The 21,323-nt window shown below is 37.0% G+C and overlaps 1 protein-coding gene across 3 annotated transcripts in view; it reads right to left on the bottom strand.

The window, feature by feature from the left end:
- CTNNA2 (catenin alpha 2) overlaps window positions 1-21,323 on the bottom strand; it is a 1,090,206-nt gene that overhangs the window by 222,730 nt on the left and 846,153 nt on the right. For all 3 annotated transcript variants that reach the window (XM_054577629.1, XM_054577628.1, XM_054577630.1), the window contains one exon: window positions 7,363-7,515. In XM_054577629.1, coding sequence (XP_054433604.1) covers window positions 7,363-7,515 — 153 coding nt within the window. The remainder of the gene's footprint in view (window positions 1-7,362; window positions 7,516-21,323) is intronic.

Here is a 21,323-nt window from a genome sequence, read left to right as displayed (position 1 = left end):
GCAACAGTATGGATGAACCAGGAGAGCACTATGCTTAGTGAAATAAGCCAATCACAGAAAGGCAAATACCATATGATCTCACTTATATGTGGAATCTAATCAACAAAATAAACTAACAAAATAGAAACATACTCATAAATAGAGAACAGACTGACAGCTGTCAGAGGGGAGGAGGTTTGTGGGTCTGGGAGAAAAAGGTGAAGGGGCTAAGCCAAAATAAAAAAAAAAAGAAACAGTCAACAGTATGATGATTATCAGTGGGAAAGGGGATGGAGAGAGGTAGAAGAGGGTAAAGGGGAAATAAATGGTGATAGAAGGAGGCTTGACTTGGGGTGGTGAACACACAATACAATATATACATGATGCGTTATAGAATTGTACACCTGAACCCTATAGAATTTCATTAACCAGTGTCACTCCAATAAATTCAATAAAAAAGAAAAAATAAAAGGACTAACAAAAATTTTTTTAAATAAATTTAAAAATAAATATAAAAAATAAAAATAAAATGTGGGTTCTTGCATGAGAACTATAGGAAGACTCTGAATGGGCTCAGACAGAGAAAATTACTTGATCTGATTTTCATTTTCAGCAGTTCACTCTGGTTGTTCTGTGCAGAGGGGCTGAAGGAGAACCAGGCAGATGAGAAGCCTGTTGGGAGGACACTGTAATTACCAGATAAGAGTATGTACCTGGCTCTGGCGTGTGCTTGGTGGAGAAGTGGGAGAAGAGGAGGCAAGCTGAGTGAGCAGTAAAGCAACGGAAGGAATAAAATGAATCTAGAGGCTCTGAAAACAGCTTTATTAATTTTGCATTTCATTTTAATGAGTAGCTTTTATTTTCTTTGCTGCAGTGCATATTTTGCCCCCAATTTATATCCACTCTGCCCCACCTAGACCGCATTACTTTGATACTGAGTTGCCATAATTTGCATTCCATCTCTCCGAAAGGCTTGGGAATGAGGTAGCTCAGGTGTCCTCGGATCAGCTCAGAGTACTCTCAGAGTGGGCCCCACCCTGAAGCCCTTCTCTTACCCTCAGAAGAGATGAGTTAGCTGGATTTTGGAGATGAGGAAAATTTATTAAATTTTTAAAAATTCAGTTTTACTGGTGATGCTTCCTATAGTAGCCAATATTACATATTATAAAGCACTATAGTTGACCTGTTAAATTATCTTAATCAACAACCATGAAACAAATTAACCTAGTCTGGATTAAATATTGCAAACACTGTGGGGGTGTGGGAACCATCAACATTTCACTTGTGAAGGCAATTTTAAAAAGTCCAGTTATTCATATTTTACTAATGTCCTATTCATATTTAACTAGTATTTTGTTTGCATTAAAACTATCCTTGTTGAGAACTCCCTGAGGACCACAACACTGTGTAACAGGCTGAGATATGTTCCATTCACTTCATCACATCAATCTCTGTGAACAGAAAACACCAAATGGAGTAGGGGGGATGGCACATAGATACAAGAAAAAAGTATAAAAATAGATAGAAAACAATATACTATAATAAACTCAATACTCAAGAAATGTTGAAGGACTAAAAACATCATCATTGATTGATAGATTGATAATTTCATCTATTCAAGTATTCTTCATTCAATAGTTTTGACATATACTTTTTGTATGATTTATATTAATGACAACTTTGAGATCCATCAGAGCTTCTCAAACAGGGATCAAATGTGCTCTGGAAAGATTGTGAGGCTGCGCTTGGTGGAAGGAATTGCAGAAAGTGGACAGAGCCCAGAGAAGATTATTTTAATTCATTCAAAACTCTTTTTTATTGATTAAAGTTATTTATTCAAAGTATGGAAACTCAATATTTCAGCTAAATAAAGAGATCTCTGCCTAAAAATATTAACATCAAAAACTTATTAACACCAAAAACTTATTAAACCAGCTCTCCAGGATTTCCACTTCCAGCTGTAGAGTAGCCAGTAAGACCCACTTTCCTGCTGAAAACTAGAAATGAAAAATAAAAATAATTTGCTTAAAAGCATTGGACAACAGTCAAAAAAAGTCAAACCTTAGACAAGATCAAAAAGAAAAGCAGATACCCATTGAAGGGTGCCCAAATTTCTGCATTTCTCTTTTCCTCCCAGGGATTTGCTCATTCTTAGGGTTGAAACAGAAATTGAGATGCTAGGTAAAAGGTAGCTAGTGTGCTGAAAATAGCTCTTTAGAGTTTGCAGCAATCTCATAAGGTGAGGGATGCAAAAACTGGAGTCCAAGGCAGCCAAGGAAGCACAGACGTAAGGCTAAGTTCCCACAGAGAAGGCAAATTCAAAGACTGGCACTTTACCACCAGTTTTCTCCCAAGATCTTTGTCTATTAAGTTATGTAAAGCAACAGTCAAAAAACAAATGGAAAGGATTAAAAAGCAAAGTTGACAGCTATCTCATGATGTTGGGCAAACAAAAATTGGAGTAAATGTTTCACAAGTGAGGTGGGAATCTAAATAACACAACTGGTCCTGTGTTGGCACCCCTGGAAGACTCTCCCACAGGACTGGGGTAAAGAGGGGCAGACTATACCTCAGTAAGATTACAACCCAGCCCCCAGTCACTTTAATCCTTCTTTGATGGATTGAGAAGGTCTGCCTTTTTGCTGCCCTTCAGAGGACAGGGAGCGTTCTCTCTTGAGGAAGAAAACATTACCCAGACAGCTATGGTCTTAATGTTTGTGCCCCCCACCACATTCATATGTGGAGATCCTAATACCTAATATGATGGTACTAGGAGGTGAAGCAGAGCTCTTATGAATAGGATCAATGTTCTTATAAAAGTGACACAACAGAAATCCCTCACCCCTTCCTCTCTGTGAGGACACAGCAAGGAAGGCACTTGCTGTGAATAAGGAAGAAGGCCCTCACCAGAATGCACTTATTCTGGAGTCTTGCTCTTGGACTTCCCAGATTCCAGGAATGTGACAAATAAATTTATGTTGTTTATAAAGTACCCAGTCTGCAGCATTTTGCTATAGCAGCTCAAGTAGACCAAGAAACACCTCCTCTATATATTTTCATACAAATGGTTGTCATTAGATCAAATACTACCTGGCATATAAAAATAATTAAGATAAAAATCAAATAATAAAAACAGACATCAGAATAAAGTCTGCCTCCATGCTGAAAGCCTCACAGAGCCCCATAATAGCTTATTGAAACAAGTTCAAATTCAATGAAATGAAATATGGTGCATTCCAGTCATCACATATCAGGGGTGAATTGTAACAGACAGTCTTACTCCATTTTGAATGTTTGACTGCTGACAGTTTTTAGTCCCACTCTTCTTCATCCCCCTGTCATCTTGTTCCACAACTGGGCAAGATAATAAAGCATCCCACCTTTTTTTTGGGGGGGGGGTGCCACTGGAAAGTTAAAACCATTCAAACCTCAGTCCCCTACATGGAAATCTTGACCCCAGCCCCATCCCCTAGTATGATAAAAACCCAAGTCACTTATTCTTCTCTTTGCCTTGAAGCCATTGCGGACTGGCTGGGGTCTTGCTCTGCTCTCTCCGGAATGTGCCTTATGTGAGTAAAACACCTGTTCATATCCCCTGTGGCTGTTGTTGCATCATCAGTCTCAAAACCCAAGCTGACTGGAGGGATGGGGGTAGGGTCTTGCCTTTTGTTGGGTAACCTCAAAGCAAAAACAATATTGACCCAAACATTGGAGTCCTGGGCTTGAATTTTTAAAATATCTATAATAATATATTTTAAAGGAATGGCCTGATAATGATTTTTGCTAGAGAACTTAAATCAATTTTTAAAAATTTGACTAGAAATTCTTTTTAAAAAATGAACTCAATAGATCATTTTCAAGTAAACTGTACACAGATGGAGACAGGATGAGCAGGCTAAAAATTAGGCCAGTAGAAAATAACTAGACATAATCATATCTAGGGGAGAAATTTATAGCCTTAAATGCATATATTACTAAAATTTTACAGAGGCTGAAAATCAATGATGTGATTATTCATTTCAAAAAGTCAGAAAAAGAAGAGTAAACTATGCCAGAAGAAAGCACCAAAAAGAAATACAAAGATAAGAGCATAAATAAAATGGACAACAAAGAAAGTCTACAAAGGTGAAAGCTGTGTTTCAGAAAGAAATATTGAATTGATAACCCTCTTGCAAAACTAATCAAGGAAAAAAGAAGATGCCAACTACCAATAGGAGAAATGGAGCAAAAACAGTAATGTAGACTCTTACACACTAAAAAAGTTAAGAAGAGATGCGTACTTTCATGTCAAAAATTAGAAAATTAAATGAAAAAGAACAAATTCCTAGGCTACAAACTACTAAAAGTAACTCCCTCTGTAATAGAAAATTTAAATAATCATATGTTTAATAAAAATAAAATGTGCAATTTTTAAACCTTTCCTCAAATGTACACCCAGGTTCAGATTACTGTATCAGTGAATTTCTCCAAATATTTACAAAATAAATAATGCCAATCTTACATATTCATTCGCTTCAAAACAATAGAAAGCAGAAATAATTTCTGACTCAGTTTTTGAAGGAAAGTGTAATTTTGACACCAATACCTCCAAGGGAGAATAAAGAGACAAAAATCATATAGTCGACTCAAAATGGACAGACACGATAAAATTCTATACTTATGTGTGATTTTAAAATAAATTTTTAGTAAAAGAGTAACAGAAGAGAACTAAAATTATCTAATAAAATACCTGCAATAAATTTAACACAAACAATATAATTAATGATATAATATATAAATCATCTCACTGAGATTTATAAATTACAAAAATATCGAAAACCATAGTATTGTACTGAAGGTTTGCAGTAATGCACTAATGTGAAGAAAAAAACAAGATATAAGGATTGGAAAAGAAGAAATAAAACTGTTATAATTCATAGACAACATGATTGTATGCGTAAAAAGTCCAAAAGGGTGCAATTGGAATTTGTAAATAAATTTACCAAGGTCAATGCATATAAAATCAATATATCAACAAAGTTTTTTGTATTATAGACACAGATACTTAGGCCCAAAAAGGTGCCAAAGTCCATGTAGACACTTTCAAAATTAGGAAAAAGGGTGACTCTTGCCCAGTGTTTCAAGCTTTTTTAAATGTATGTATCAGCAATGAGGCACTTGTTATAAAGACATAAGCTACAGAAATCCTCTTGATTCCAGTTCCTCTCTAATCAAACTGAGGCCAGTCTACACCCCAGCCCCTACATCTGCCTGGCTATTGAGACATTCTGAAATGTAGGTGACCGCTGGGACCCCTCCTCCCAACCCCCGTCCCCTGCTGGCCCCCCAGGGATCATCAAGGGAATGACTGAGAGAGGCAAAGCAGCAATTTTCTGAAATGTGGGGCTCTGATGGACTCAAGCTTTCTTTCTGTTTCTGCCACTAGCTAAAAACCAAGGATCACTCATAGTGGTTAAATCTTCTACAGTGAAACCTATGAATAGAACAAGGCAATATGGTGAAGGAGTCCAGCGTCTGTCACAGGAGAAGAGAGAGCAAGTGGGCAAGAGAGCTACTTGGCTCTGACCTCACATTGAGACAAGATGTCAAGTTTGAACTCTAAGTATTATCTGTAAATGAGACTATGTACAGAATTATAGAAAGATGGAGACAGGACCGAAAGTAGGAGATATTTATCATGCAACTTTAAACACATTTCTCTTTCTTTATCCACAATGCCCATAACACAAAATTATTTAGTGCTTTCTATAACTCCCACAATCGTCCCATGAATACTGTAAGTATATAAATGGCATACTATGTCTGTATGTTACTACTATTATTTTATCACACATGACTATTGAAAACTTTTGTAGCATGCATTCAGCATTATTTCTTTTCCTCTTCTTCCTCCCCCTTGACCCTTCCACTAGTGCTTCTTCTTTACCTTCTCTTTCTCAAGACAAGGAAGTGGCCAGGGCTTCCAAGGACAACCTTGGGAAGCCTCTGGATTCCTCAAAGGCCAAGTGAACTCTCAGAAAATGTGAGTAGAATGTGAGGGGTAATGGAGTGCTTGCCTCATAGATGGGGACAGAGCTAGAAAGATTGCCTTGGTATTATAACTGTGATCTTATTTTTAGCTCTAGACTGGTGTTGCACAAAGACACTGGTGTTATGGTAGAAAGTTCAGGGGTACCGTTACTTTGGACTAGGTTTTTGCACACTCAACTCGCTGTCTGCTGTCATGGGTGAGGACACAGTCTCTGTTCTAAAGGACCCAGGGCTCCCTCTGGGCCCAATGCAGAATGTCTTGCTGCTGGATGTCTTTAGCCCCAGAGGCAATAGTGGTGCTGGAGTAACCAAAATAAGCAGGTACATATGGCCCGATTAAGTGGGAGCACAACCTATCACTTACTCCAAGAAAAATGGAGAGAATTTTGCCCTGGATGAACTTATTCAGAATTTAATTTTGCCATCTTAAGGGGGCAATTTTTTTACTGTTAGCTTGCATTCAAGTTGTCTGTCATTTTGAGCAATTTTATTTTATTTTGAATTGAAGTGGGGATATACCTGAGTTTTATTGTTGCTGTTGTTGTTGCTTCTGCTGTGGTGGTGGTGGTGGTGGTGATTGGTAAGTGCCCTGAGCCTGCCAAAGTTTTGACACCCCTGACAGCCATTTCTTAAATTTGCCAGGATCCTTGCCTTCTTGCAATCTTTTCTCTAGGCATTTCCTGTTTAACATCTCTCATTTTCTATGTCACTACACATCGCTAAATCCAACCTTTACCAAGCTGTTGGTTTTCAGCTCCTAGATTTAGGTAGCATGCTTATCATTTCATTTTTGTTTTGTTTCTATTGGTGCGGGGGGGGCACTGTTTTCAATATTACACAGCAGAATTTCACATTTATAAAACAACTCCTGCAGATTTCTCTAACACATATAACATACTCCTGACCCGGAACTTATACTCTCAGGAATCTAAACATCTCTTTGGGGGAAGGAAAATTTTTTCTCAAATTCATAATGTGTATAGCTAATCTAGGGCAAGTAGATGGAGTGGATAAAGGGATGAGGAGGAAGAAAAGGGAATCCTTTGAACCTCCAATTGGTAGTTTCTACCCCTCAAATTCAGGACTTTGGAGTATTCCTTCTACTTCTGTTTCATCTCTGTCTATTGTTCAGTAAAATTAACAGACATGTTCTGGATCATATTTAGTGTGTTGTACGATATAGAGAGGAGAGGATGCCAACAACCTGCTTCATTTGAAAGGGATAGAGTCATCAGAAAGCAAAGACAGGAAGGTTCCAAGACTTTATGTCTCCAGCAAAACCACAGAAAGGCTTCCATTTGGAGAGATTAAATCTGTGGGTAAATTCTAGTCTTCAGGTCTCTCTTGACTTACCTCTACAAGCTTGTTGGCATGTTCACGGAAAACCTGGGCGTATTCTTTCACTTCCTTTTCATTTCCACTCTTTGCAGCTTCAATGAGAACTAACAAAGGGACATTGGTTTCCAAGAAAGAATCAGATATGTGATCCATCACTGCTTTCCGAAGCTACAGCAAAAACAAAAACACACACAATTAAGAACTGTCTATTTATGAGCCTACTGATATTACTCACTTGACAAAATATATTGAACCACTGTCCACTAATACAGAGTTTTTCTACGCTATGCCCAGATTTCATTATCCATTAAAATAATGCGTCAATTCCATTTTTTAAAAAAATTATTTTTAATTATAGTTGACATACAATATTAAATTGGTTTTAAGTGTAAATCATAGTGATTAGACATTTATAAACCTTTTGAAGTGATCACCGCAATAAGTATAGTGCCCATGCATAGTGATTACAATATTATTGACTACATTATCAATGCCGCACATTACATTCCTATGACTAATTTTATAACTGTCAGTTTGTACCCTTAAGCCTCTTTACCTTTTTCACCCAGTTTCCTACCCCACCTTTTTAATTTTCCCAGTGGTTAGCACATAAAAGGAAAACCGAGAGATGACTGATGGATGATTCTGAATTAACTGTATTATGCGTCAACTTCAAACTTACACATGTGGCCTGTAGCTGAACACATTATAGGTTCTCTCATCCTTCATTGGCCCAAATGTCTCCAGGAAGTTTTAAATCATGGTAAAGTTCAAGGACTCAGGCTCTTTAGAAAAATGAGAAATCTAGGCATCAAAAAGCAAGTGGGGAGAACTTTAGATGAAGAGTTGGGCTTTGAATCCACCCAAGAGCTTTACCACTGTGCAGTCTCCTGTTCTTTCTAGATACATTGTTTGTGTTTGATGGAAGCAGAAACATGAAACATCTAACAATTTCAAAATGATTCTGCCCAGGTGTTATGATGATACAGTTCCTGTGCTCCAGAAAGTAGTACTTAAAATTATTTTTCCAGGTAAGTAAGAATAAAGGACCCAAGTTTCTAACAATGCATAATTACAAATCATTCCCATATTGTTAAAACTGGAAACAGGGCAGCTGCCTGAAAATGAAATGAAACTGTACCTGAAAAATCACCTCAATACCGCTTTTTTCATAATTGTCCAAATGTACACAGGGAGAAAACACACAAATGTAAATAAACACAAGAGAAGTTGATTATTGATGTGTGTGCTTCCGAAACAGATATACTTATGCAGGAGTATTCAGATATACTTATGCAGGAGTATTCAGGCAAATGAAGTGATACATACACATTTTTTTATTCATCAGAAGAAGAACTTTGAACAAATTTCAGTTCTTTGTTGCACTAATTAGCATAATGTATGTATGTGTGTATATATAACTTAGTTTGGTTTACCTCTCAGTTGGGTTTGATATTTCACCATATAAATTAAATAAAGCTTATGGGAAGTTAACATTAATTAGCTACTCATTCGGCAACACGTGCTAAATTACCCTGTAGGAGTAATGTTGGTTTTAGGTGATTCATGTATTCCAGTTATATACAATGTGCCAGATATTCAACTAAGCTTTTTACTTATTATAGCATTTAGCACTCACATCAACACTGAGATACACTCTCCTATACCAGATTTTCAAATGAAAAAGATGAGACTTAGAAAAGCTAAATAAGTTGCCTGCAATCATGAAGTAAAGTGGCAGAGCCCATGATAAGAGGGTCTGAAGCGGTCAGTGCAGTGCCCACTGAAACTGACCTGTCATGGCTCTCTCCCGCAACAGAGCCCCACATAAAGGAGAAACTATTGGGAGTGCAATCAAAATTGAACTTGATGGAGACAATATCGGTAAAAGAAATGAAAGGTCCAGATAAAGTGGGGGAGATGATCAGAGACGGGCTATCTCATCAATCAAGTCACTGTGTTTTTTAACATCACGCCAAAATAACAGAAGTTGGAGCTCTGTAAAGCTAGAAGAGGTACCTGCATTAAGCCTTTTTTTAAACCTTGAGAAAGATTGATTTCACATAAAAATGAACTTAAAATTATCAAGGTCAAACTCATGAAGTTACTATAAGAAAAATGAGAATAAGAAATATAATATCACCCCAATACGCATTGAAAGCATTCCAGAAGGATATGCCTGTAAAACAAGTTAAAACTGAAATCTACTATTTCAAGTAAATTAAAATACACTAAGAAAATGATATCAAATGTGACAAAGCAACATAAAATAGAAAAAAAGACAGAATGAGATTATGAAAGTCAAGAAAGAATTATGAATATAAGAAAAATCATTAAAGAAAACACTAAACATGAAGAAGTAAACACAACAGAAAATGCCTTAAAAGAAAAAAAGAGAAAAGAAAAAAATTAAAATCCAAGAAAAAAAATTTCAAGAGATAAAAAAGGATTTGAGAAAAGGTAACACATATTAAAGATAGACAAAGAAATCCAATATATGGCTACCAGAGGTCCCCAAAAAAAGTAAATCAAAGGGAAAAAAAAAAAGAATGAATCCAAAAAATCATAACTCATGAAAATGTTCCTAAAAATACATTATATAAATATGTAAATATTGTATCATATATATTACACAAGTTATATTCTGATAACATAAAATATGCATATACACACTACATTTTTAAAAGAATCTTATCATGTAACTGAGAAAACTGACCCACAAAATAACCAAAATAACTGAACTCTAAAGAAAAAGTGGGGGGAGTGTTTTTAATTTAGGCAAATAGACCACATGTCCTAGAAGAAAAAAAATTGATGATTATCAGATTTTTCAACAAAACTTCATACCAAAAGAAAATGAAGTACTCTGTTTAAGATACTCAAGGAAAGAAAATGTGAGCTAAGAATTTTATAACTAGCAAAACTGACTTTCAAGGACATAAGACATAGACAAAATTTGATCAATGTGCAAAAACTCAGGAAATACTGTCCCCAAGAATCTTTCCTGGGGAATCTGTTAGAGGATAAGCTTTAACAATCAAAATAACTAGAAAAATGTTGACATAAGAACTGGTGGCGAATATTAGATGTACACTTATTTATAAAATTAAGAAAATGGTTAAATGGGAGAGAGTATAATATGAAATGATTGTGTGATCTGGCAATGAGGACATAGTACAGTAATGTAAAAAATGATACAAGAAAAGAAATAGGATGTAATAAAAGACTTTAGCTTTTTAATGTAGTTTTCATTATAGTAGTGATATGAATCTTGTTATTCTAAAACTAAAGGCAGAATAAAGCAAATGATTAGTTATGAGAACTTATTTCTCATCTCCTTTGTCCTTGCTAACCTAAAACATTGGGATGGAAAAAAGAAGATAGAAGTTAAGGAGAATCCTATGACCCTAAATCTAAAGTAGAAATATCAATATGAGCACATGAAATTTAAATTGAAAACAGTCATATAGTTTCCTAGTCCATCCAAAGAAAAGGTCTAAACCTTTTACAGGCTAGCCCAGTAGCACTGAACATGTTGAAATACAACTTTCCACTAAGACACCAGGGCTTCTTGGAGAAATGGCTGGTTCCAGGTCCTTTAAAGCTGGAAATACGTAAATAAGCCTGAGCTATCTTGTTATACCTAATAGTAAATAACCATTAAAGACTACTAAGGTCATGTAAAAATAATTCAGGAGGCTTCCACTTGGCCAAGGCTAGACAATTTAAACTTGACAAAGGATACAAATTCCAGTGGATTGAAACCCATTAAATATGTTAAATTCATGAATTTATAATAACTAAAGAAAAATTAACAAATTGGTCAACTTCAGAAGATAACAAAAAACCAATTACTTTATCTTGAAAAAAATCAAGCATAAAATGTTGCTTTTCTTATATGAACTCAAATTCCTTATAATGAGGAAAATGTCTGTCAATAAATTTACTCCACTCAGTAAGTGAAAGCCAAATGATAGAACAGCACCATTTTTGCAACCTTTAAGAAATCAAAATGTAGGCAATAAACATCAGTGGCAGAAAACACCATAAAAATGAGACAAGACATTAAGTGCCCTGTGATGAAATAGCATACTCCCCACTACAGTGTTGCCAAAGGAATACCTGATCCCTTTGGGGATTTACAGAAATTCAGAGGACAGAATAACACCTGAAACTGCACATTCATTTACTCAGCAAATGCAACTATGGAAAACTTAGGGTACAAACCATCTGAGCTCTGTAACAGTTGGATTATAAGCAAACAAAAAGGATGGAAGAGGGTGTGATAGATTGATACTAAAAGACATATCCTGAAATGTAGGAAAAACTAAACTATTATCAACTGAAGGTGAACATTAGGGTGATAAAGCCACAGTGAAAAATAAGGAAGTGAACAACCTAAATGACAGGATAGTGGTTACTTTTGGAGGTAGGCAAGGGGCATCCAGAGGCATTTCTAGGGAGGTGACACAATTCTATTTCTTGATTTGGGTAGTGATTCCAACAGTATTTGCATACTTATGATTTAATAAATATATATTTATTGTGTGTGGATTACTACATCTTTTTTATTTCATAATAAAAAGCTAAAAAATATTTGATGTTCTTTTCCATTTCTACCTGCGTAGAATACAAAAATGACATCCAAGGAAACTCAGGAAGCCATGAGTGGAAGATGGCAGATCCCATCTACCATTCCCATCAACATGGCCCTTGAACATGTGGAGGTGAGTTTCTCAGCTTCTGGTCACTGGTCCAATATTGTTACATGTTTAAGAGTGCAATTCTATTGTGTAAAATCCTTTGCACATTTTGAAGTCGATTAGTTGCAGTAACTTGTCTACCCTAACTTAACTAGAACATGTTAAAACAGACCTTTTTTGTTTTTCTTTTTTCCTGTCCACTTCTGTCTTCTTTTAAATTGCCATTCCTTCCCTAGGTCCTTCCTACTTCAAGGGTAGATCACAGGCCAGCATCACTGCCTTTTTCTGGAGATTGTTAAGAATGCAAATTCCAGGTCCCAGATCAGACCTGCATTATATTCGGAATCTGCATTTTAGTAAGAAGCCTAGGAGATTTCTCCATACAACAGCTGAGGAACACTGCTCTAGAAGACCTATTGCATCAGTCAAGATCTTAACCGTAAGCATGAGAATCTAACTGTCAGCTCTAAACAGAAAACACTGTCCTGTTAATTCCAAGAAGGGATGAAACTTAGAAATGCTAGGATATCTTGTGTCTTTGTGTTATTAGCTTTTGACTCAATATCTCAGGCAAATGCACCTGATTATTATCTGGGTGAAATGCAGCCACAAACTCTGGATCATGTGCTACCACCTGGTTGCAAGGGAGAAGGAAGCAGATGTTAGGAAAAACAAGTAGTTTCTTGTTCTAAAGAAGCATTATAGCTTCTTATACCAAAATTTATATAATGAGTAATTTCTCAACACAGGAAAGGTATACAGATGCTGACTGAAAAACAAAAATGGCCAATAAAGACTAGATCCAGTAGGATAATAATTCAGGTACTCAAGCATGAGTGGAAGGTGGAAAACAATAGATACATATATAGGAAATAATTAAATCAAAGGGCTGCCTATAAGGAATAAGATCAGAAACCATGGACTAGGGCAGGAGTAGCAAACCCTACAGAATCACCTTCCTGTGCCTGCACCAGACATGATTAATCAATCAGCATTTTTCATGAATTCAAATATTATTTTTTAATTATATTTTATTGATTACGCTATTACAGTAGTCCCAAGATTTCCCCTTTGATCCCCTCCACCCAGCATCCTCCACTACCTCAGGCAATGCCCACACCATTGTTCATGCCCATGGGTCATTTATATAAATTCTTTGGTTACTCCATTTCCTATACTGTACTTTACATCTCCATGGCTATTCCTTAACTATCTATCCTCTCAGCTCTTCATCCATTCCCCCCATACCCCTTCCCAATTGGCAACCATTAAAACACTCTCTATATGCATGATTCTGTCTCTGTTCTTCTTGCTGGCTTAATTTCTATTTGTTTTCTAGATTCAATTGTTGATACATATGTATTTATTGACATTTTATTGTTTATAGTTTTGATTTCTTCTTTTTCTTAAATAAGTTCCTTTAAAATTTCATATAATAATAGAATGGTGGTGATGAATTCCTTCAGTTTTTTCTTGTCTGGGAAGCTCTTTATCTGAGCATTTGATTCTAAATATCTTTGCTGGATAGAGCAATCTCAGCTGTAGGTCCCTGCTTTTCATGGCTTTGAATATTTCTTAACAAGCCCTTCTAGCCTGCAAAGTTTCTTTTGAGAAATCAGTTGACAGCCTTAAGGGAACTCCCCTGTAGGTAACTATCTGCCTTTCTCTTGCTGCTTTTAAGATTCTCTCTTTATCTTTAACCTTTGGCATTTTAGTTATGATGTGTCTTGGAGTGGGCTTCTTTGCAACCGTCTTGTTTGGGATTGTCTGTGCTTCCTGAACTTGCATATTTATTTCCTTTACCAAATTAGGGAAGTTTTCTTTCATTATCTTTTATAAATAGATTTTTCAATTTCTTGATCTTTCTCTTCTTCCTCTGGCACCCCTATAATGTGAGTATTGGACAGCTTGAAGTTGTCCCAGAGGTTGCTTACACTAGCCTTGCAGTTTTTTGTATGTTTGTTTGTTTGTTTTTGCATTTTAATTATTTTTTTCTTCTTGTTCTTCTGATTGGTTGTTTTTTGGTTTTTTATGTTCCAAATCATTGATCTGATTCTTGGCTTCATCCATTCTACTGCTGTTACCCTGTAAATTGTTCTTTATTTAAGTTATTGTATGCTTTGTTTCTGACTGCATCTTTTTTATATTGTTAAACTCTACAGTAAGTTCCTTGAGCATCCTCATTACCAGTGTTTTGAACTCTGTGTCTGAGATGTTGCTTACCTCCATTTTGTTTAGTTCTTTTTCTGAAGTTTTGATCTGTTCTTTAATTTGGGCCATATTTCTTTGTCTCCTGATTTTGGCAGCCTCTCTGCTTTTGTTTCTGTATATTAGGTGGAGGTGTTATGGCTCCCCTGTCTTGGTAGCATGGCCTAATGTAGTAGGTGTCCTGCAGGGTCCAGTGGCAAAGCCTCCCCTCTCACCTTAGCTGGGTACTCGAGATGTACCATCCAGGTGGGCTGAATACACTCTCCTCTTGTAGTTGAAACTTGTTTGTTGTTGGCAGGTCAATGGGATGGAATTACCCAGGCCAGTCAGCTGCAAGGACTGGTTGTGACCCCTGACCACCAACTTCTGCCTTCCAAGAATGGCTAGCTGTGAGGGGCAGGGTAGTGCTGCTCTGACATGGTCTGTAGCTGTTCATGGAGTGTACAAGTTCTGGGGTTTCCTCAGTGGTGCGGGCCAATGTTAGTTCCCACCCATGCTCTTCCCAGGGCCACCTTGCATGAGCCATAAAGCAATCTGAGATGGCTGCTACTTATAGTGGGCTTTGAGATTCTCAGGTGAAGCCAAGCTAAGAATCTAGGTTGGCTGCTGTTAGTGCCAGGCTTAGGGACACTTAGCAAGAGGTACTGGGGTTGGGGACTCACTAAGGCCTGCTGTTGCTTGTTTGAGAGGATTTAGAGCGTTGTGAAGCATGAGCCAAGACCAGTCATTCATATGAAAAAGTCACTGTTAACAGCTTGGGTGGACCCATAAGTTGGGTGGGATGGAGTCTCAGTTCTTCAGGGTGGGAGAGTGTTAGCTAGGTTGATGGAGTCTCAGATATGGCACCCATCTGCCAGCTCTGTGGTTCTGTGGATGGGAGGGTTCAGAAAAGGGACAATGGCCTCTGCCACATTTCTGTCTGGAAGAAACCTGTCCTCTAGCTCTCACCTTGATGCCAGACACTTTAGTTCCTCCTTGTATGCCATTGGTACCTTTCAAGCTGCTACTCCAGTGCTGGAGCTCAGAGGGAGTGAGTCTGAATAAGTCCATATGTGGGTTCTTTAAGAAGAACTGCTTGGGAGTCTAGAAGTTTCTTCCACCAACTCAATCCCCACTGGTTTTTGCATCCAGAAGTTATGGGGACTTATCTTCCTAGCACTGGAATGCTGGGCTGGGGGGCCTGGTGTGAGACAGGGACTCCTTGTTCCTGATATATCCCTTCTGAATTTTTATTTACCTTGGATAATGGCTTGGATATGGGACCAACCCATTCCACATCTCTGGCCGTCCTACCAATTTGGTTGGATGTGGTTTCTTTCTGTATTGGTCAGACTTCCATTCAACTTGATTTCTGATGGTTCTGAGTGATGGCTGTTCTATAGTTTAGTTGCAATATGATGTGGTTGTACAAGGAGGTGAGCTGTGTTTACCTATGCCATCATCTTGAGTGGAAGTTCAAATTTCATTTTGTAATTCTTCTCAGCACAGTGTTCCAGGTACCTACTAACTGATCCTATTTATCCCTCAAGATAAAAGCTTTTTCTTTGATGAATATTCTCTGCAATTTAAATATATTTGCACCCCAGTTTTTAGGCAGAACTGGCTCTATTTGTATGAGCGCTCCAGTGTCATCTTAACTTCCAAAAACAAAAACAAAAGTTAATACTGACGTCTAGGCTGTGTTGATGATATTTAACAAATGTCTGACCATTTAATATCTGTCTTGTCATTTAGACAGATATTCACAGAAACCTGTTAAGAATAACAGTATTAACTTATTCACTACAATGATGTTAAGTTATAACAGCCAAGATCAAATTCAGGAGAGAGCGTGATTATAAATGGGCTGAAAACTTTGAAGTCCAAAATCTTTCCAAGGATATGGCTGCTCCATGCTCTTAAAGATTACTGACATATTTTACCATATTTCCTTAAGCTTTGGGGTGTAATTATTAAGAATAAAAAAAAATTAAAGCAACAAAGTTAGTTTCTCAGCCAGAAACCATCCAGCCTTGGAGGACTGACAAGAATTCAGCCTCATTAATTCTTACAAATTTTGGCCAGGCTGAAGGTCAGTTAAGGTATTCAGCCAGCACAGTAATCCACCCAATGCCATTTTAATAAGCCAAGATGCCATCATGTACACAGTGCACTATTAATGACAGAACTATTCATTGTTTGGGCTGAAGGTGAAGGCAGATGGCAGGGGTAGTAGGAGGATATCTATGAAGCTGTGGAAGAGCACTTTTAATCACTTTTTTGCTTTATTTTGTTATTTGCTCATTCTATTAATTATCCTGATGGCACTGACTATCTTCTATGAAGCAAAATCATTTTAATTGGGATAATAGCTTCTTTTCTTAATGGAAGCAATTACTCCTAAAAACAAAAACAAAAAAGAACAGTTCACAAATTGTCATGTTTTTCTACATGCCCCCACCTTAAATTCAAGCTCCCTCCACCACTTTAAACTCAGGCTCTACCTGATCAATTAAAACCATAGATATTCTCATTAGTAACACCTATGCACTTGATGCCAGTAGCTAACACGTAATAGTTTAGTTTAGCCAAACAGTCCTTGACCTCTAAATTTTTCCTCTAGGAGTGCTAACAGGATAATAGTGAGATGCATGTTTTGCTGATGATGTAAGAAACACTGAGACAAACTTAGATAACAGTAGTATGTATTTGTTTATATTTGTATTTATGACCCCATCTCTCATCTCTCTTCATATCCATGCCCATTTCTATGTAACTCTGTAATGCCTACCCCCATGTGATGCACAGGACCAATAGATATTTGTAACCATAATGCATGTAAGGGTTTTACAGTCCCATTCATCTTTGGGTTCACTTGGTCTTGTTCTCTGCCATTCCCATGATAAGGATATGCCCAAGTTAGACTTCTTGTCCCAGAAAGAGGGAGGGAAAATGTGTTGAATAGAACTGAGCTACCTCAGTCATCCCTACGAAGGCCATACTGGGTCATTCAAGAGCAACTGAGCCCAGACACAAGAGAGGACCTGACCAAGGTGACCACCCCAACTGGCAAGTAAGTGAATGTTATTATTGCATGCCACAGACATGTTACTTACTATGCATATTAATAGATGTCCTGTTACGAAAATAGGTAACTGATAACATATATTTTAACTGGAATAAATTTTTCTGGTCACTAAGTCATCTTTTTTGGAGAGATATCTTGATCAATCAGTTGATTAGTTTGTCATCATTCCAATACATTTTGTGGCCCAAAACCATTGGATTGACAGTTGTCTACACCATGCATTTCATTAGACAGCCACAGGCCCTGCTTAAAAATATCACAGTGGCAATTTCTCATCTTTCATATTTAACAAATTTTTTAGTTAAAAATTTTATTGAATATACAAGTCATGGGGACTAGGACAGGGAAGTGTTGATTGGGGATCATCCTGAAGAATAGTAACCGTGCTTGGTTCCTTTCACTGGTTGCATTTTCTGCCTCAGCACATATAGGAGGACTATATCAAAGTTCTCTTCTCCCTCTGCAATAGGCAAGGACAATTGCTTTCATGGGAACAGACAATGAGATATTGCCTTAGGATTCAAGGGAGAGCTGGGGTTATTATGGATCTCTAGATGGCCTCAGTCCAGTAGGTATAGCAGTTGTCTTGGTTCTGGTAAAAAAAAATATTAGCAGAACATGAAGCCCACAATTACTGGTTGCAGTAGAAAGAAACTGAAGAAAGGTTAGTGCAATAGAGGATGTATCCATAAGGCAGGAGCTGACTGTAGCATCTGGGCAAGGAGTGATGAGGAGAAAGGTGGGAAAAGATTAGGAGGAATTATCAATATTCCATATTAACAAACTTCATTTAATGCTTATTTTGTGTCAGGCACTGTCTTAAACACAGAATAACTCATTTATTTTTCTCAAGAGAGCCAGTTACTATTTTCTTCATTTAATAGGAGATGAAATTGAGGCAATGGAATTAGGTCAGTTGTCTATATTCACATGGCTAATATGGCAGTGGCAAGATTTAAGTCCACATTGTCTGGTCCTAGAGTTCATGCTCTGAAAAACTAACATGACACAACCTCTTATACATCTATATTGTGCCAGCTTGTCATATATTATTGACCAAAAACAATGGTATGTGTGATAGTGGTACACAAAATTCCAGGAACATATGTGATCCAACTTCTTGGATAATGAGTGAAGTGAGCAAAGACATTCTGGAATCCTCTCCTCATGTAATAGAGCAAAAAGAAAGTGGGGAAAAAAAACAGTTGAGAGAATGAAAAACAGACTCAGTGGCAGGTAGAAATCATAAGGGAAAATCAGTGGTCCCACCAGAAGTAGAAGTGATACTGAGTCTTAAATGAATCCCCATGCCGGAAGCCAAAAGTGACACGCTAGCTACTCACGATGAGGAGACTCTGACTTCCTTGGACATTCAGATTATGTTAAAAAAAAATATGAAGGATTCATGGTTTAAAGTGTGTTTACTGGGAAAACACACTGATGAGTTATATTTGCTCTTATATAAACATCTTATTATAGCCTATTGGTCAAAGTGTTTTAAATAGTAAATTGTGGGGTTTTTCAAGAGGGCTCAAGCCAAGGGAAGTGAGACTTTTCCCAGTAAGGACTGGGATCCACTTTCCATACTTTGTAAATCTAATCACCATACATGTGAAAATCTATAAGGTAGGTGGTAGCAGAGGTGAGTGGGATCTGTCTTATTATAGAGAGATCTTTCAGGGGTGTCCAACATGGAATCTGCAGGCCATATGCAGCCCAATACAAAATCATGAATTTACTTAAAACATCATGAGGTTTTTTTATGTGATTACCTGTCACAATGTATTTAATGTGTGGCCAAGACACATTAGATCAGTGTGGTCCAGAGATGCCAAAAGGCTGGACACCCCTGATAGATGAAAGTTAGTACTGCAACAGTCTAGCATCTAGTTTTTATTCTCATTCTTAAAAGTTTTAGGATCAAACCATATTCATCCAAATATATCTACTTATTACATAAGCAGAGGTACATCTAAAAGTGGGCGTCAGAGTCCTCAGCAGTCAGGACCGGGACACCTTGAACTTGGTATATTATCCGCTAAGTGCAGGGACTCATAAATACTGCCTTCATTAGCTCATGAGCCCTGTGATTTGTGTCCCTGATGAATAGGGGCACATTTTGTGACCCCCTCCAGTAAGCATGCAATGTAATTCCTCTGTAAACTGACTATTAGAATGTTTTAAATGACCTTGCCTACAAGCTGAAAGGCATAGTTAACACTTTTTACATAAACCAGAGAATCAAAATTTAGCTATCAATCAACCAGGGCAAAAAGGAGTGACTTGACAAAATCATTCGTTAAGTCTGACAGGAGTCAGGAACACAAGGCTTTCTTCCAACTGTTTAAATGTATGTGTGACAAGGGAATATTAATTTTGTAAGACAAGACATTTAAAGGTATTAGCTCAGCGCCACCAGTCTATTTTACCCAATTAAGGCTATTCATCAATGTAAAACTGCATTTTCTTTAGCAAACCAAAAGGAATACAGTTGATGGATCATAAGCTATTCTAACAATTCACTTATTTCTTGGGAGGGCAGAGAAATGAAATGATAGGTTTTAACTCACAAACTCAAGGAGAAAAATGAACTGTTTCAAAAGTGACCAAAATGTCCATCTATGTGGTGAGCATGAGGAGCATATGATGTTTACTGAGACAATTTCAAATAGACATGGCAAAAGTGTTTTGCACAAAGTCTGCAAATCCACAACCATTTGATAAATATGAAACAGTTCCCTGAAAAAGACAGTGCAAGAAAACGTAGTTTTCATCAGCCAACTAGAGGCAAAGAAGTTGAACCTTAGATGAGACCCTGAAGGCTGCACGTCCAATTTTCATCTTCCCAATGAAAGGGCATCACTGTGATTCTTTTTAATAAATAGATGTCCATTCTTTTTTACATTTAAGTTTTATTAAGGTATAATTGACAAAATTGTAAGATATTTAAAGTGTACATTGTGGTGAATTGATATACCTTGTAAAAGAATTCCCTCTCATTTAGTTAATTAACACATTCATCACCTCACCTACTTTTTGGGGGGCAGAGGGGATGAGAACATTTAAGTTCTACTCTCTTAGCAAATTTTTATTTCAACATACAGTGTTATAAACTATAGTAGCCATGTTTTATGTTACAGGAGTGGGCAGAACTAGGTTTACAGTTGTTTGTAATAAATAATACAATAACAAATAAATAAAAATAGAAGTATAAACTCTGTTTTGTATTCTCACAACTGTAAACTGACTTTTGCCCACCCCCATATGTCCTCAGACTTTATTTATCTTATAGCTTTGTATACTTTCACCAACCTTTCCCTACTTTGCCTAACCCCCATCCCCTGGCAACAACATTTCTACTCTGTTTCTATGAGTTCAACATTTTTTTTCTTTTTTTAAGATTCTACACTTAAGTGATACCATACAGTATCTATCTTTCTGTTTTTGGCTTATTACACACAGCATAATGCCCTTGAATGTTATCTGTGTCGTCACAAATGGCAGGATTTCCTCCTTCCTAATGTCTGAGTCATATTTTAACATATACACACACACATCGCATCTTCTTTATCCATTCTTCCATTGATGAACACGTGTCATTTTCATATCTTCATTGTTGTAAATAATGCTGCAATAAATATAAAAATGCAGATATCTCTACAACACCCTCTTTTCATTTTCTTTGGATGTATGCACAGAAATGAAGTTGCTGTATCATATGGTAGTTTTGGTTTTAATTTTTTGAGGAAACCACATATTGTTTTCCATAGTGGCTACACCAATTTACATTTTCACCAACAATGCACAAGGGTTCCCTTTTCTCCACATCCTTGCCAACATGTGTTATCCCATATTATTAGTAATAACCATCCATTCTAACAGGTATGAGGTGAGTATTTCATTGTGGTTTTGATTTGCATTGCCTTTATGGTGTTAAACACCATTTCATGTACCTGTTGGCCACATGCATGTATCTGAAAAAAAAAAATGAGTGTTTA

The sequence above is a fragment of the Pteronotus mesoamericanus genome, unplaced genomic scaffold (genome assembly GCF_021234165.1).
Source record: "Pteronotus mesoamericanus isolate MK-2021 breed Mesoamerican mustached bat unplaced genomic scaffold, CSHL_Meso_final contig_44, whole genome shotgun sequence".
NCBI lineage: Eukaryota > Metazoa > Chordata > Mammalia > Chiroptera > Mormoopidae > Pteronotus > Pteronotus mesoamericanus.
The sequence above is the reverse complement of the archived record's forward strand: the minus strand, read 5'-3'. Positions and strand labels throughout refer to the sequence as shown.